This window comes from Magallana gigas, chromosome 1 (assembly GCF_963853765.1).
Source record: "Magallana gigas chromosome 1, xbMagGiga1.1, whole genome shotgun sequence".
NCBI classification, from domain to species: domain Eukaryota; kingdom Metazoa; phylum Mollusca; class Bivalvia; order Ostreida; family Ostreidae; genus Magallana; species Magallana gigas.
The window spans coordinates 59,812,420-59,827,541 of record NC_088853.1 but is presented as its reverse complement, the minus strand read 5'-3'; the positions used below and the strand labels follow the sequence as shown (position 1 = coordinate 59,827,541).

The 15,122-nt window shown below is 33.5% G+C and overlaps 1 protein-coding gene and 1 long non-coding RNA gene across 2 annotated transcripts in view; one reads left to right on the top strand and one right to left on the bottom strand.

Moving 5' to 3' along the window:
* Positions 1-3,644: 3,644 nt before the first annotated feature.
* Positions 3,645-5,384, top strand: LOC136273366 (uncharacterized). Its single transcript, XR_010711578.1, has 2 exons — positions 3,645-3,734; positions 4,120-5,384. It is a non-coding gene; the product is annotated as an uncharacterized lncRNA (long non-coding RNA).
* An 8,091-nt stretch (positions 5,385-13,475) lies between these two features.
* Positions 13,476-15,122, bottom strand: part of LOC136276103 (uncharacterized) — a 112,899-nt gene continuing 111,252 nt past the window's right edge. The window contains exon 8 of the mRNA XM_066087073.1: positions 13,476-13,813. Within this exon, the coding sequence (XP_065943145.1) occupies positions 13,581-13,813 (233 nt within the window). The 3' untranslated portion in view covers positions 13,476-13,580. The remainder of the gene's footprint in view (positions 13,814-15,122) is intronic.

Here is a 15,122-nt window from a genome sequence, read left to right as displayed (position 1 = left end):
TAGTGATTTTGTAAATCAATACGGAAAGTGGAGGTCGGCAGATGCATCTTGCAGATGGAGATTAATCAGTCATTATCCATTCTTTGACTACCTGGTGTTACCTCAGATGATTTTACAAGATGGAGATTCACTAAGGTTATTCACGGTAGGGTGACCAGGGGTCACCTTAAGTAAAAAATCGATATGGGGACCAGAGGTCACCAATAGTTTTAGATTGACGTTGCAATTCTTTGATTCAATATGGAGACTTGAGTTTTAACAAAATATCAATATACAAGGTAAAGATTTACCAAAACCATCTACAGTGGGAAGACCAGGGATCACCCTAAGTGAATATCTAAAAGGTTATCAGACGTCAACCTAGGTCTAAAGACAATCACTGGATGAAAAATCAAGTTTCAGCAAAACTGAAACTATATGGAAACCTTGCTGAAACTTGAAGTTGAAGTTTCATGTATAGTTTCCGCAATGTGGAAACCATTATATCGATTCAGCAAGTATCCGTTAGGTTTCAGTCAGCAGAAACTTTAGTCTAAGATTCCTGATGGTTTCCGCAATGCGGAAACTAAATTTGAATCGTGTGAAAAGTTGTGTAAATAATTATGGAAATATCAATCAGTTTCAGAACATTTCCGCTAGGTTTCAGTATGCTGAAACTTTAAGTTAAGATTCCCGATGGTTTCCGCAATGCGGAAACTAAATTTGAATCATGTGAAAAGTTGTGTAAATTATTATGGAAATATCAATCAGTTTCAGAACATTTCCGCTAGATTTCAGTATGCTGAAACTTTAAGTTAAGATTCCAAATGGTTTACGCATTGCTGAAACTATTACTAATATTGGTTTGAGTTTAATAGTGATATCATTTATTTTCAACAGGTTTAAGTTTAATTCTAGCCTAATGATAATGAATCCGTACATACTAAAATGTATAGTAAGGTTTCAGCGTGACTGAAACTATATGTATACATGTAAATATCTTCAAATGTGGCAGATAAGGCGATTAAGAACCTTAAATTACTAAGTAATTAATTGAATTTGAAAAGAAAAACTGATGTCTGATCTTGTTTAATGCATATGATGAAATCATTAATCTTAGGTACTCGGGCACGTGTATACATGTGTATACATTCTTTGTCCAGGTGACCTCCTCTGTGATTTTCCTGTATATTCTGTGTGGATTGCAGGGTTTTTTTCTGTCAGGAGTGAACAAAAGACTGCTACATAACATATACACAGTACGAAGCGTGAGTTTATAACTGGAGCCAAGCGGGTTTTTTTTTTCGATTTGTGTGTACCCGAGTTAGTAAAACTGATAAGAATATTATAATTATTTAGTAAAATAAATTAATATACCTATTTTGTAAGACTCCTTCTTAAATCATTTAGTTATCATTTGAATGAACCTTGATGTACAGTAACTGATTAAGCAAACAAATTAAGGTAAAGTCGTTGTAAATTTTTACAAATCGTACCAAACATTCGTACAACCTGAAGTTTAGAGCTAATTCATTTCTTTTTTAATACCACGCCAACACATGTACACAGGATCTTTTTTTTTTAATTTTACAGTTGATAATAACAAGTAAAACCCACTTGGAGTTTGAGTCTAATATAATAATTGTTTAATTATTTACATGCATTTCAGACTTTACTACATGTATGACTGCATCATGATTCACTGGCGTCGGAAGCAAATTGAAAGTGGGGAGGGGGGGGGGGGGCTAGACTAATCCTCAGAAATATTAAGGAAAAACCCTAAAAAACCCTAATTCCCAAAATCATGAAAATCCTAATCCGTGGTGGTGGTGGTGGGGGGGGGGGGATATACCTATACTTTATACTTCCGAAAATAAATTTCCCTACCCAAATTTTTTTCCCCAAAATCATGAAATTCCTAATCCGTGTCGGGGGGGGGGGGGGGGGGGGGGGGGGGGGTAGTATGCCTATTACTCCAACTTCTCAATCTTTCAAGGTAAATTTTGGAACAATTACATTTCCGGCGAGAAAAAGTGGGGGGGGGGGGGCTATATGCCTATTGGTTAAGTCTAACTTTGCACTAAGCCCCCAGCCCCCCCCCCCCCCCCCCCCCCCCGGTTCGACGCCTATGTGATTCGTGCATTTCTATACTTTGTATTTACTTTCTGTACTGTAAACACAGATATTGATACATGTTTATGAAACATGCACATGTTTCTGTTATAAGATATAATAAGCATTATTTATAGTTTTACTGAAGTTATACGTTATATTACAAAATCAGTTTAAAATCCAGCACTAGCCATGTGGTGCACCTGATTTTAATCCCATTTTTAAAATTTGATTATACATTCGTATACATTTGATGTAGAAAGTATACCAAATAATCAAAATTAAATTTTGTTTATATATCAGTCCGACGTGTACGTCTTACTTCCCGGCTTGTTTAACGCGTTTGTATTTTAATTTCATAAGTATTCTTAACGTACTGTTCATCGCATGACCAATCAGTGCACATGTGTAACTGTAAAATAATTGCCATCAATTCATCGTAGTTGTAAATTCACCGTACGGGTGAACGCTGTTAACCGGACCCCGTTAATTGATCGGCATCTAATTATATTTGTGATTTCTGTGTGTTCATGCAGAACCTGCTCTGTGATGAACATTATATTTTCACACCTCTATGTTATGAATAAAAATATGACCGTGCTTAGAATCGCGGTGAAAATTGGACAAGTCAAGACTAACTTGTCAGTAAACTATATATGGCTCTATCATATTTAGTTTCGCAAAATCATTAGTACATGTAAATAAAATATAGTTAAAGACAAAATCTGATACATATGTCTCATTAAAACTTGTTTAATTTCATTAAACATTTGTAAACAAACGGTCGGCCATTTTTTTTTGGTTAATCACGTGTTACAAATACAACTGTAACAAACACACGCCAATACTTTGTCGTATTTAACCAGGAAATACTGACTCCGACAGTTCTTATTTAAAATAAATATACATGTAAAAAGTATACTATTCGGTAAAAAATGATAATTTTGATTAAACATTATTCATTTTAAACTATCCCAAGATGCACTTTTCCAAGATTTAGCGGGTTCTGATTGGTCAGTATTGGCGCACTTTATGATTCCGAGCTAAGGTTAAAATGGACAAGAAGGTGCTGTTGTAAAATGGAGAATTGAGAAGCATTAATAGCCTCTACAACAAGGAGATAATGCAGGAACGAAGAACTCATGTCAAGGTAAATTAATTCACAATATAGATACTCCCAATAATATTTTCAACGCTCTAATTTATCTCTCATTTGTAAACGAGATCTCACGCCTTCAAATCAAGATGGCGTCATTTTTTCAAACTTGGTTCGGCGTTTTAATTTTTATTACCGTATCTCTTTTAAATATACGTTTTGACCAAGTACGCGTTAACCATTAACCAACTTTATATGCATGATAATCAAGATTATCCAGGGTATACACATATATAATTATATAAACGTCCCTAATATATGAATGCTTGGTTGGTAAACAAGACGAACAATGAATCTTTCGCACATTATACAATTTACAAACTCTAAATGTACCGAAAATTTTTTATTTATTAGATCCGGAAAAATGAAATCTTTCACGTTTTTCCTTTTCAGCATCATACAAAGTCAATGTTTCCGGTGATTAGTTGAATCCTCTGTTCGGTGATTCGGGTGAATGTTTTGACCAGCTGGACGATGTGAACGCAAGGTATTGCTGATTATTTTCACCATTAACTTATACATGTGTTGGATGTTTATAATTTACTGTTGTAATTTTGGGGAAATCAAGGTCTAAATTCTTGAAAAGGAGGTTGATTGGGGGGGGGGTGGGGGTGAAACACACTTATTGTTGATAAGTTTTTCCATTGTTCAACAAACAATAATTGAATCAAAATGAAAATAACATAGCTTCAAACATAAAATGAAACATTTTAGACCAGATACTACTGTAGTCATTATATGACATAGTTTAAACAGCAACTGGCAACTGCATAGTAGCTTCTGTATTCAGAATGCTTTTATTACATGTTAGGCTGAATGACTTATGTTTATTGTTTAAAAATCTAAATGAAACTTTATTATTCATGTTTAAGATAAATAGAACAGACATAAAGTACAGCCCAGTGAAAGGAACAAGTTCATCGCAAGAAGAAGAATTTTAATGCTACCACTGTCCAGAACTACTAAGTCTGCTGTAGCCATGATGTGATTATATGAGTGCTTCACCGGTCAGGACAATGCTCGAAAGTCCCCCAAAAAGGCCTATTTCCATAAACTACGACTCGGGTTACATCAACAACAGCCAAGGACACTCCTTATTGATTCGAATGGACACATCTCTACGACCCGACTAAACCTCTGAAGAACAAGACTTTTTAACTGTAAAGTATTCTCATTTCAAAAAACCTATAAACTATAAAAGTACTTTTTTTATATGATCAAATACCAGTATATTACAATGTTTGTCTGTAAGCCAAAATCTTAGAAAATCACATGGTTTTGACTTATTAAATGATTGATTAGACCTTGCAGATATTAACTTTCATTTTCTTAAATAATTTGTTATATTTGCAAATATTGCATAAAATATTAGACTCCATGTAACATATATCCTCACACCTCCAAGTTGATAAGTGTTAACTACTTTTTTTTCCATTTTCTTTGTTTAAACATTTATTGATAACTTAGTTTTTATTTGCAGCAATATATGAAAAATTAAGAAACCAATCTTAAATGTAAAAACACTGCATTAGGAGATGAATGCATGGGTCATAGAAATGCTAAAATACACCAAACAATATTCAATTATGTGGTATATGAAAATACATAAAGACAACATATACCCCATGTATTACAATTTTTATATATCAAAATTACTTGGATGGAAAGTTGTTTCCATGTGGGTTTTATTTTAATCTGTGTTATGTAACTAATATATAATTGGAATTAGCTTTTATATCATAAGTAAAATGCTGGTATTGATGAGAATTGTAAGGTGAATGATCTGTGTGATACTTTGTATTTTATACATTCATGCTACAAAAAGCAAGTACATGTACATGTAGTAATACTTGTCATATATAAACAATGTATATTTTACTTCATGTCTTGGATTTAAAAATATTAATGTAGGTAAAGTAGTGAAATGTAGGAAGGTAAACCGTGTGTAAAGAAGAATATTCATCAGGAATGAAGTGTGTTGCAATCAGCATAATTAATTAAATGTGTACATCATATTTTTGCACATGATTTGACAGACTGCTCCATTGTTAGCTTTTTATTGGCCAACAAGCTTTTCATATCTCCCTCTGGGTCATCTATTAAATACTGACAGGCTTATGATATTAAAATCTGATCAGTTGGTACATCATGGGTGGAAATGAAAAGTTCACTTTGGACTTAATGGATTATCAAAAAAATGATATCAAATCCTGTTCTATTGTAAAACATTAGATTATATTACTAACAAAGAAAAGGTTTATCCCAACTTATAAGTGGGTCACTTTGACCTCATTTTGGAATTTATTGACATATTCAAATCAAATCTGGGTCATACCTCTATAGTCAACTACTATCTTATAGTGTATTTGTTTTGTTTTTTTTGAAGATGGATACTTTAGACTTTTCAAAAATATTTTATGGTGTACATATTCATTGTTGTTCAAAACAAATTGAGACAAGTGTATCATGTTCATGTAACAGTGAAGTTTTCTTTGTTTATTCATGTACGTGCAGTTATTTTGTAAATTGCATTCATATTTTTAAAAAAAAGTAAGATCTTTGTTGCATATTAAAAGGGAGATTTGATAGGCATTTAATCGAGATGAAAAAAAATACAAATGTAAAGATTTCTATGGGAGTTTTTTTTCTTGTGCAATTTTATCATTTTTTAAATAAAAGTCCCTAAAAAGGGAATTACCTTAAGGATGTTTCTCCATTATTGTATCTTGGCTGTATTTTATTTATTATTGGAAACGATTTCAGATTTTTGAACAAAATAAATTTGGAACTGTTTGAAATTGTTTTGCTTTTACATAAAGTAGAAACCTTGCTCAGCTTTTGTGAGAGCAAAAATATAAAAAGTTTCAGTAAGTTTCAGTCGCGGAAACCCTTTGTAAACAATATGTTTCCCAATTGTATATGGAGGTTGAAACTATGCAGAAACTTCAAGTTTCAGTAAGTTTCCGTCGCGGAAACCATTTGTAAACAATATGTATCCCAAACGTATATGGAGATTGAAACTATGCAGAAACTTCAAGTTTCAGTAAGTTTCCGTTGCGGAAACCATTTGGATTCATGGACAGCCTAAGTTTCAGCACTGCGGAAACTTAATGAAACTTGAAGTTTCCGTGCTGAAACCTGTCGGAAACTTAAAGTAATCTTAAGTTTCCGCAGAGTTTCCAAAGGGTTTCCGCAGCGCTGAAACCAGATATTTCATCCAGTGAATGTAGTTTTAATTTTCTTAAAATGACATGAAGTCCAGATGTCAACGTATGTCATTTACAGAAACACCCATAAGGAGACCAGAGGTCAGTTCATGTCCCCTATTGATCATTTTCCTTATCTAAAGGGAGACCAGAGGTCACCTTATGTCATTTACATGATAGGTACTCGGCCATGGTAGGGAGATCAGGGGTCACCTGAAGTGAAAATATGCACAAGGAGACCAGAGGTCACCTCAGGTCCTTCATCAATAAAATAATTTTAATACAGAAACGGTCAGCTTATGTCATAACAAGATGGATATCCCTAGAAGCCATCCACTAAAGATCACTTTTGGAAAGCGATGTCTGTCGTTATAATTTTGTCCATTAATAACGGAAATCAGGGGTCACCTAATGTCATATTACAAGATGTAGATTCAAATAAGTCATTTACTGTAGGGAGAGCAGAGGTCACATTTAGTAAAATATCCATGAGGAGCCCGGAGGTCCCCTTATGTCCTACAACAATGTAGCAATAATTTTGTTTATCAATAGGAGACCAGAGGTCCCCAAATGTCATTAAACAAGATGTATACTCACTAGATGTCATCCATTTGTTAGATCATGGGTCAGCTTGAATGGAATTTCAAGATGATAGGTCCCGATATGTCCTAAATCAATGTAATAGTTTGATGATAAATACGAACACCAGATGTCACCTTCTTTTCCAAGATAGACATTTACTTGAAGTCATTTACTGTAGAGAAACCAAGTGGTAATTATAAGAGGACTATCTAAAAGGAATTTAGAGGTCACCTTAGCTTCAAAAAGGTTTAGATTTAATTCAAAGATTAATACGTTAACCAGAGGTCAGACAATCTCATTTTAAAAGATGGAGATTCCCAACAAGCCATCCACTGTAGGAAAACCAAAGGTCACCTGTGGTATTCGATCTATGTCGTTACATTTTTGTTAACTAATAACGAAGACCAGAGGTCACCTAATGTCATTTTACAAGATGGAGATTCAAAAAAGTCATCTACTGTAGGGGACCCAAGGGTCACCTTAGGTGAAATATCCAAAAGGAGACCATAGGTCACCTTATGATCTAAATTGATGTAGTAATTATTCATTCTGTAAATTAATACGGTGATCAGAGATCCGTTAATGTTATTTTACAAGATGAAGAATCATAAAATATCATCTATTGTAGGTAAACCAGAGTTCGTTTTAGGTCTTGGATATGTGTCGTAATAATTTTGTTAATTGAGATCAGAGGTCACCTTATTTCATTTTATAAGGTGGAGATACAAAAGTAATCCACGGTAGAGAGACTAGGGATAAAATTTTATGAATTATCAATAAGGAGATGAGAGGTCACAATTAGACCTAAATTATTGTAGTAAATTGTTCATCAATACAAAGACCAGATGCCACCTTCTTTTACAAGATAGAGAATTACCATGCAGAATTCATCCACTGTAAAGAAACCAATGTCTATAAGGAGACCAGAGGTCACCTTAGCTTCTAAATCAATGTAATATTTAGAAAATCAATACGGATACCAGAGGTTGTCTTATGTCTTTTTAAAAGACGAAAATCATGCACTATATTTATATTGTTTATTAGGAATAACATAATTGTTAGAGGGAACAGGTGTCACATAAAGATGATAATAAATACGTAAACCAGAGTTCGCCATATATTGTACATCATTGGGGAGACCAGAGATTGCATAACTTATAAGGAGACAACAGGTTAAAATGTGGTGTGTGAAAAATTATACTCTGATCTACTTAACACAAAAGTTCAGACTTTGATTTTATAAATAAGCAAAAACGGTACACATTTCGATCACATTTATTCCTTATTTTTTGTCGTCAAAGGAAGTTGGGGGGGGGGGGGGGGGTTAAAGGGGTGACGATTTGCTCGTCTTCATTTTTTTCTCAGATGCATTTCACAGTAGGTCCGCATTTACTATGTTTATTTTTGCGATTCAAATATATTTTTTTTAATTTGATGAGTAAAAATCCAGTCCAGGGAAGTGGTAGGTGGAGCGGGGAGTGGTGAACTCCAACCCTCATGCAACACCTGTAGACAGGGGAACTTTAGTTAGAACACAAATTTGATGTCATTCCTTTGTTGCAGCAGACTAATTTTAGTGAGCTTCTTAAAATAAGACCGTTACTCGTGGTTACAGTACTGATATCCTTCAAAATCAGATGTCTCAGGTAAATCAACAATGAAATTCAATAGCAGTGTTTTAAGTACGATGTATGCCGAAAACAGCTCTGTATGAAAAAAAAAATATCACACAGTTCTCATCACTAACGGGTTCGAAAATGTCAGATATTTTTTATACAAACCTGTTTTGGCATGCATCCATTACGGAAACCAGAGGTCATCTAATGTAATTCATTATCAAATCATTTTACCATTATATTAAAGTATCAGTAAAAAGTCTATGGGTTGGTGGCTGGGGGGGGGGGGGGGGGGCAAAACTACATCTTTCTACAGGCTACACCTACGTATACAGAGTAAGAAGGTGAAGTACTTTGATATTTTAATGAGGAGGATTTTGTGTTACATTTAACTTATCCTTAGGGGGACCACAGGTCACCTTATGTCTATATAACGTATATCATATATCTTTCAAATAACAGTCAATGTTGAAATCTTTATCCTCTATAGTGTATTTCCAATACTTAGAGGGTTATTCTTTTTAAAAAAATACATTTCTGCCTGTTGTATATCATTTCTAAAGGCTAAGTAGTGGTACTAGTTATTCTACTTTCACTTTGCGGTTGTAATGCACTACATTTTATAGCGGAGTGCACAGATTTGGTAGTTGTGAATAAGCAGGTGACCTGGGGTCCTAGTTGAGCGTACGTTTTATCCTCCTGCTGTCTATGTGATGTCCGGGGTTTGGGTGTAAAGTCACCGTAAATATACCGAGGAGCCAGGAAAAGGAAATATGACGAAATTTATTGAAATTTCACTTTCATTGTTTTGAATATTTGTTTCTCGTGTAATTGTAGTGATGTTTGTGTGAAATCAATTTGAAAGTTGATAAACGAGTTTAAGGAAATTATTTGAAACTCTAGATATATTTGAATCAAATTAAGTGTTTTAATTTTGGAAAAAATATTTTGTTTTGAAGTCAATTTAAATATTTGTTGTTGAAAGTTAGAGTCGACTCTCTCTTTTAGAATCTGGTTTAATATTTCTTTATTTTTTTTTTCTTATATATATATTTTTCTTATTAAATATTTGTTTGTTTATTTTGATATTTTGGTTGTTTCTGATACAGACATCTGGCAATTCCAAAGAACTCGTCTGATCATTTTATCTGTTCAGGATATATGATTCATGACATTTTGGTTGCAGCGGTGGGATTGCTTTGATTGCTGTGTTAGTTACAACTTTTTACAAAGTGGGCAGAATTCACCCATCCCTTGTGAGTATGTTCTCTTCATTTCTCTAGTTCTACTCTAATTTCAGCCCTACTATCTCTGTTTCAGTTAGGTGTTGAATCATGTCGAAGTTACCGTCATGGGTTAATGATCAGATTAAGAAGGGGGCATCATTGTCTGATTGTTTAGAAATGTTGAAGTTGTTGAGTGAGAAGGACAGGGAAGAGAGAAAGATTGAACGGGAAGGGAGGCAGGCTGAGCATGAAATGAAGAAAGCTGCGTTGGAGCATGAGTTTAAGGTTAAGGAGTTAGCATTGAAAGAGGAAGAGTTAAAGGTAGCTAGAGCTAATGGAGGGAAATCAAATGGTAGTTCATCTGTCAAGATTTCTCATATTAAGCTTCCTAAGTTGGAAGAAGGTCAAGATATTGATGTGTTTTTTGAGATCATTTGAGAAACTCTTATAATATTCAGACATTATATTTGACAGCGTACCAGAATACTTGGTCAATTAGATTGAAAACATACAATTGGAAGCAGCCAGAATAGTTACGGGAGGAAATATACTGGCATCAAGACATGTGCTATATAACGAAACGGTATGATAACCATTATCGAAACGTAGGGAAAATCATCGTTTTATTCAACTTCACCAAATATTTCACAATATGGCTCCTAATTACTTCATACTATCATCCAATCACATAAAACTCAATGACATAACTACAACACAAAAACAACGCACCCACTGCGAGACATCAATACTAGAACTAAGCTTTATTTTAATTCATTCTTCCCAGCTACAATAATACAATGGAATGCTTTACCCCAAAATGTGCAATCAAATCCTTCATTACATTGCTTTAAGAATACTTAAAATCCCAAATTATTTTTATTTAGGTACCAGAATAGCCCAAACTCTTCACTCAAAACTAAAACTAGGATGTAGTGGTCTTAATCTTCATTTGAATCAACTCAACTCTTTGTATTTGCGGCGAAGTTAAAAGTACTGACCATTTTTTATTACACTGTAATACATATTCTAGGGTTAGGATCAATACAACCTTGACACTTCCATATTTTCTATATGTTGAATTATTGTTATATGGTAACGCTAATTTATCTGAAAGTGAACACAACATTTTGTACCTTGTTCCGAAATTTCTTGTTGAACGTAAAAACGCTCTGAGTTCACCTGTTGTTTCACTATAACTATTTTATTACATTAAATATCATATTTGTATGTACCTGTATGTACACAGACATAAAATTCTTATCTAGAGTTACTAAGCAACATTATGTTTAAATATTAATACATGTATAAGTAGCCTTAGTCTATTAGTATAGACATTATCTTTTGGTTTGATACAATTGTTTCAATACTCAATTCCAGCTATTATTTTCTCGCCTTTCATTTTCTTTTTCTTTCCCTTACAGTTTTCCTAATCAATGTTTATGTGTAATGTCATTGTAATTGAAAATTTTACCCACCTCTCATTTGTAAACTGTAAAAGCGAGATTAGCATAAGCCTTTTGGCCTGTTTCTCAATCTTCCATGTACTGTCATTATAATATGTATGATGAAGTTTACTAAACAGATATTGTTTAAACTAAGAAATTGTATAGGCGGTCTGATTGTGATAGTATTGCCAAACTTGAAGATGTTGTTAACAGATCTTCTACTACAAACACTGCTGTGCGATATCCAGCGTGGCAATGGAGATCCTGGAAAGAGTATCTGGGCAGTTTTTCAAACCAGTGAAGGGTATCCGCCAGTATCAACACTGTTCGTTCGATTCTAACGATCCAGGCATTGTAACGGCGAAGAAGACTTGTGACGGAACCTAGGAGAAGATTGATATTTTGAAAGATCAGGGATTTCAGTTCAGAGAAATAAGAAGACCGGATGTACTCCCAGCTGGTGGACTGTTTGAAGCTATGGTGCGTTATCTCTACTCGAATGTGGGACCATTTGTGAAACCTGCTTTCCAGGAGGAGATTTGCCCTTCTCCAGTCCAGTACTAAACTTACTGAACTGAAACTTTAGTTTGACACGTGTTGATGTGAACAGGATGTTTTTCTCAGGAGATGGTGAACTTTTTATTGTATAAATCTAATTTTCATAATAGAATTCATATATTAATTACACCATTGAATATGATTTGAATATATAAATTAACAAAAATGAGATTAAAGAATGATATAAGTGAATTAAGTAATTAAAATCAATTTCCTTTTTTATTCTATAATTATTTGTGTATATTTTTTTGTTCCTACTTGGAGAAAAAAAAAACCCCAAAATGATCAAATATGATTAACTAAAGCTGTTGAAATAGATATTATCTAGTTCTACAAATCATACAACTTAAAAAAAAAAATTAACTAAGCACATATCTAAATAAAAAAAATGTGTGTAATGTGCACTACGTCAAGGTAATTTAAGTGACGTTATAACGTTTTCCCAGTTATGAAGGATATAAAACAACGTTTTTCAAAAGCATATAACAAGAAAACTAGTGGGAGTACAAGTTTCAAATTTGCTATTAATATTGTGTAGACCCATTCCTTCATTTTTCAATAAAAACCCAATTTTGGATAAAAATGTCATGAACACCCCTTTTCCAGAGAGCGGTCCATGTATCGGTATAAAATCTTAAATATTATACTTTACAATGTTAACTAAGCAAACATATTCTACTTTCAGTGAGATATATAAAATATCTTAGGTAGCTTTCCTTTTGACAAATTTGATGCCCTCGAGATTTCAGTCACTGTAAGTGATTACGACAAGAAACTTTAATGAATGATAGACATTGGATTGAAGATTTGTTGAACAAGTTTTATTTTGCCAACTGTCACTCCTTAGTCTTACCGGAAGGGCTCAACAATTTATTCTTTAACAAGTAAAACATACTCTTTTGGGTGATTCATCTAGACTGATTACCAGTGAACTTCACTAGGCAAATGTACAAGAAATACCAGCTTTTACTTTTATTAACCACTTCCGTTCGTCCGTTTCCGGTCCCGAGACAAAAAAAATAGTTCTATCGTGATCTCAAATTTGGCCAAAAGTTTCGATATTTCATCGTATGATATGAAACAAATCAGACGACACACCAACTCATTACTTGTAACGATATAATATCAAGTTTTCTATACTTTTGTCAAAAGAATACCATTTTAGAAATTTTTCAGCGCTTTCTGTGCAAAAAGTCATATTTTGATAACAAAAACGCGAAAAGTAGCCGATGGAGTTTTCTCGATTTTCTATATGATCAAAAGGATATGTCAATAAATCGAACCTTTTGTTGCAATTACTTTGAAGTTGTGCGATTTTGGGGGCAAAATTGACTGGACTTTTTATTATGTACGGAAAAGAACCTCAACGTTGTCTGTCCCACTGCTTATAATTATTCCTAAATGTTTGGAAAATGTTCACAATGTTTTTGGTGTGCGAATACTTTCTCTTTCATCCAATGACCGCTTATATTATTTATAATGACATTTCAATATAAACATATAATATCAGAAACGTAGAAAAAATTGAAAATAAATAAAATGCTTTTATACAATAATTTATTTTGAGCATCTGTATTATAAATAAATAGTGTTCGCTTCACATACAAAATGTATCATTACATTTACTTTTATTTTAAAAAAAAAAAACCAACAAATCTTATAAATGAAAACCAGAACGTTGAGTCAAACACATATATAGTTCAAGAATTGCTTGCAAATAACATACATAACTTTTCCTGTGCTTCCCTATTAATTTCACAATCAATATAGTCATATTCGTCGGCGTAAATAATATTAATGTACGCTTTTAACTTCAAGGATACCTTAGGTGTCTTTTTGAGTTTTCTAAAAAGGGAATCGTTTATCACATTTGGTGGGTTACTGCTGAAATTTCCATCGAAGGAAATTTGAACGAGAATAACATCTGTCTCTCCTTTAAAAAAAAATAGTATCAGCTGATGTGTAAGTCAAAATTGAATAACAAGAGGCCATTAGGCCTTGAACGGTCACCTAAGTACCATAGCCCATACACAAACTTGTCGAGGAGTCTCGTGTATGCATTTGATTAAGTTTCATTCTGTAGAAGACAAATTATGATATGCAATGATGACAACCTTCCTGCCTGAAATCTTTCAAAAAGGATTATAAACTCTATACTTTTATTGGCAAACTTACGATAATAGAGACATGACCTGATATTAAAAGGTACAATACTCTGATAGAAAATAATTCCCACATATTTGTTTACTTAAGACAGGTTTGTGTGTATTTGTTTTTATAGGTAAACTAAAATAAGTTGGCTAGTATTCATGTTTTATTTCAAAATATTTACATGTTCCAGTGTCTTTGCCTGTGATAACACTACGTATCGATTTTGTACTATATAACCCATAATACAAATGACGCCAAATTGAGGCGCCAGCGGGGTTAACTTATTTATATTTCAAATATTTAATCTTACGATGGCTTAAAATTATATAAATATAAGTAATAAGGAATCATTCTTTGAATATTATGAGGTGATCATTTCGGTCGGGGCGTGATCAAATCTATCATAAAGCCCTTTGGGCTTTATTGGATTTGATCACGCCCCGACCGAAATCATCACCTCATAATACACAAAGAATGATTCGTTGTTCCTTATCAATTGACTCATTTTTTTTCATTGAAATCCCCGAGCAGAAAAAAATAATAAATAAATATGTATCAACACCCCCTCCAGCCTGGGTGTTGCTAAAACATAGAACAGAAAGCGGAAACGGAAGGGAAAACGAAAGATTCAATTCACTTACTAAATCAATCTTATGAACAATTCATAAAGATAGATTTGATTAGATTTTTACAATATTTAAAAAATAAAATATATCAATAATAGTTAGTTTATTCAGAATGTGTGCCATTGCAATCAAGAGAAGAAGATTTGTTAGCATAAAATGCATTAACAATATATGGTCATATTGTCCCCCCCCCCCCCCCCTTCAGTCTGAACCCCTGAACCAGGGGCCATGAATATCACAATTTTTGTAGAGGGCTTTATTGACATCATACCCATGCTTACTTTTTTTTTTTTTACCTCACATGTCTCTACATGTGGGAATAGAGAAGATTCAATACATTTTCACTATATGGCTATATTGGCCCCTCCAAGTCCTGAATCCTTGGCCATTAATTGTACAATTTTGGTAGAGGGCTTCATGGACATAATAACCATGCATTTTGTTTTTAACAATTGTGTAGAGGAG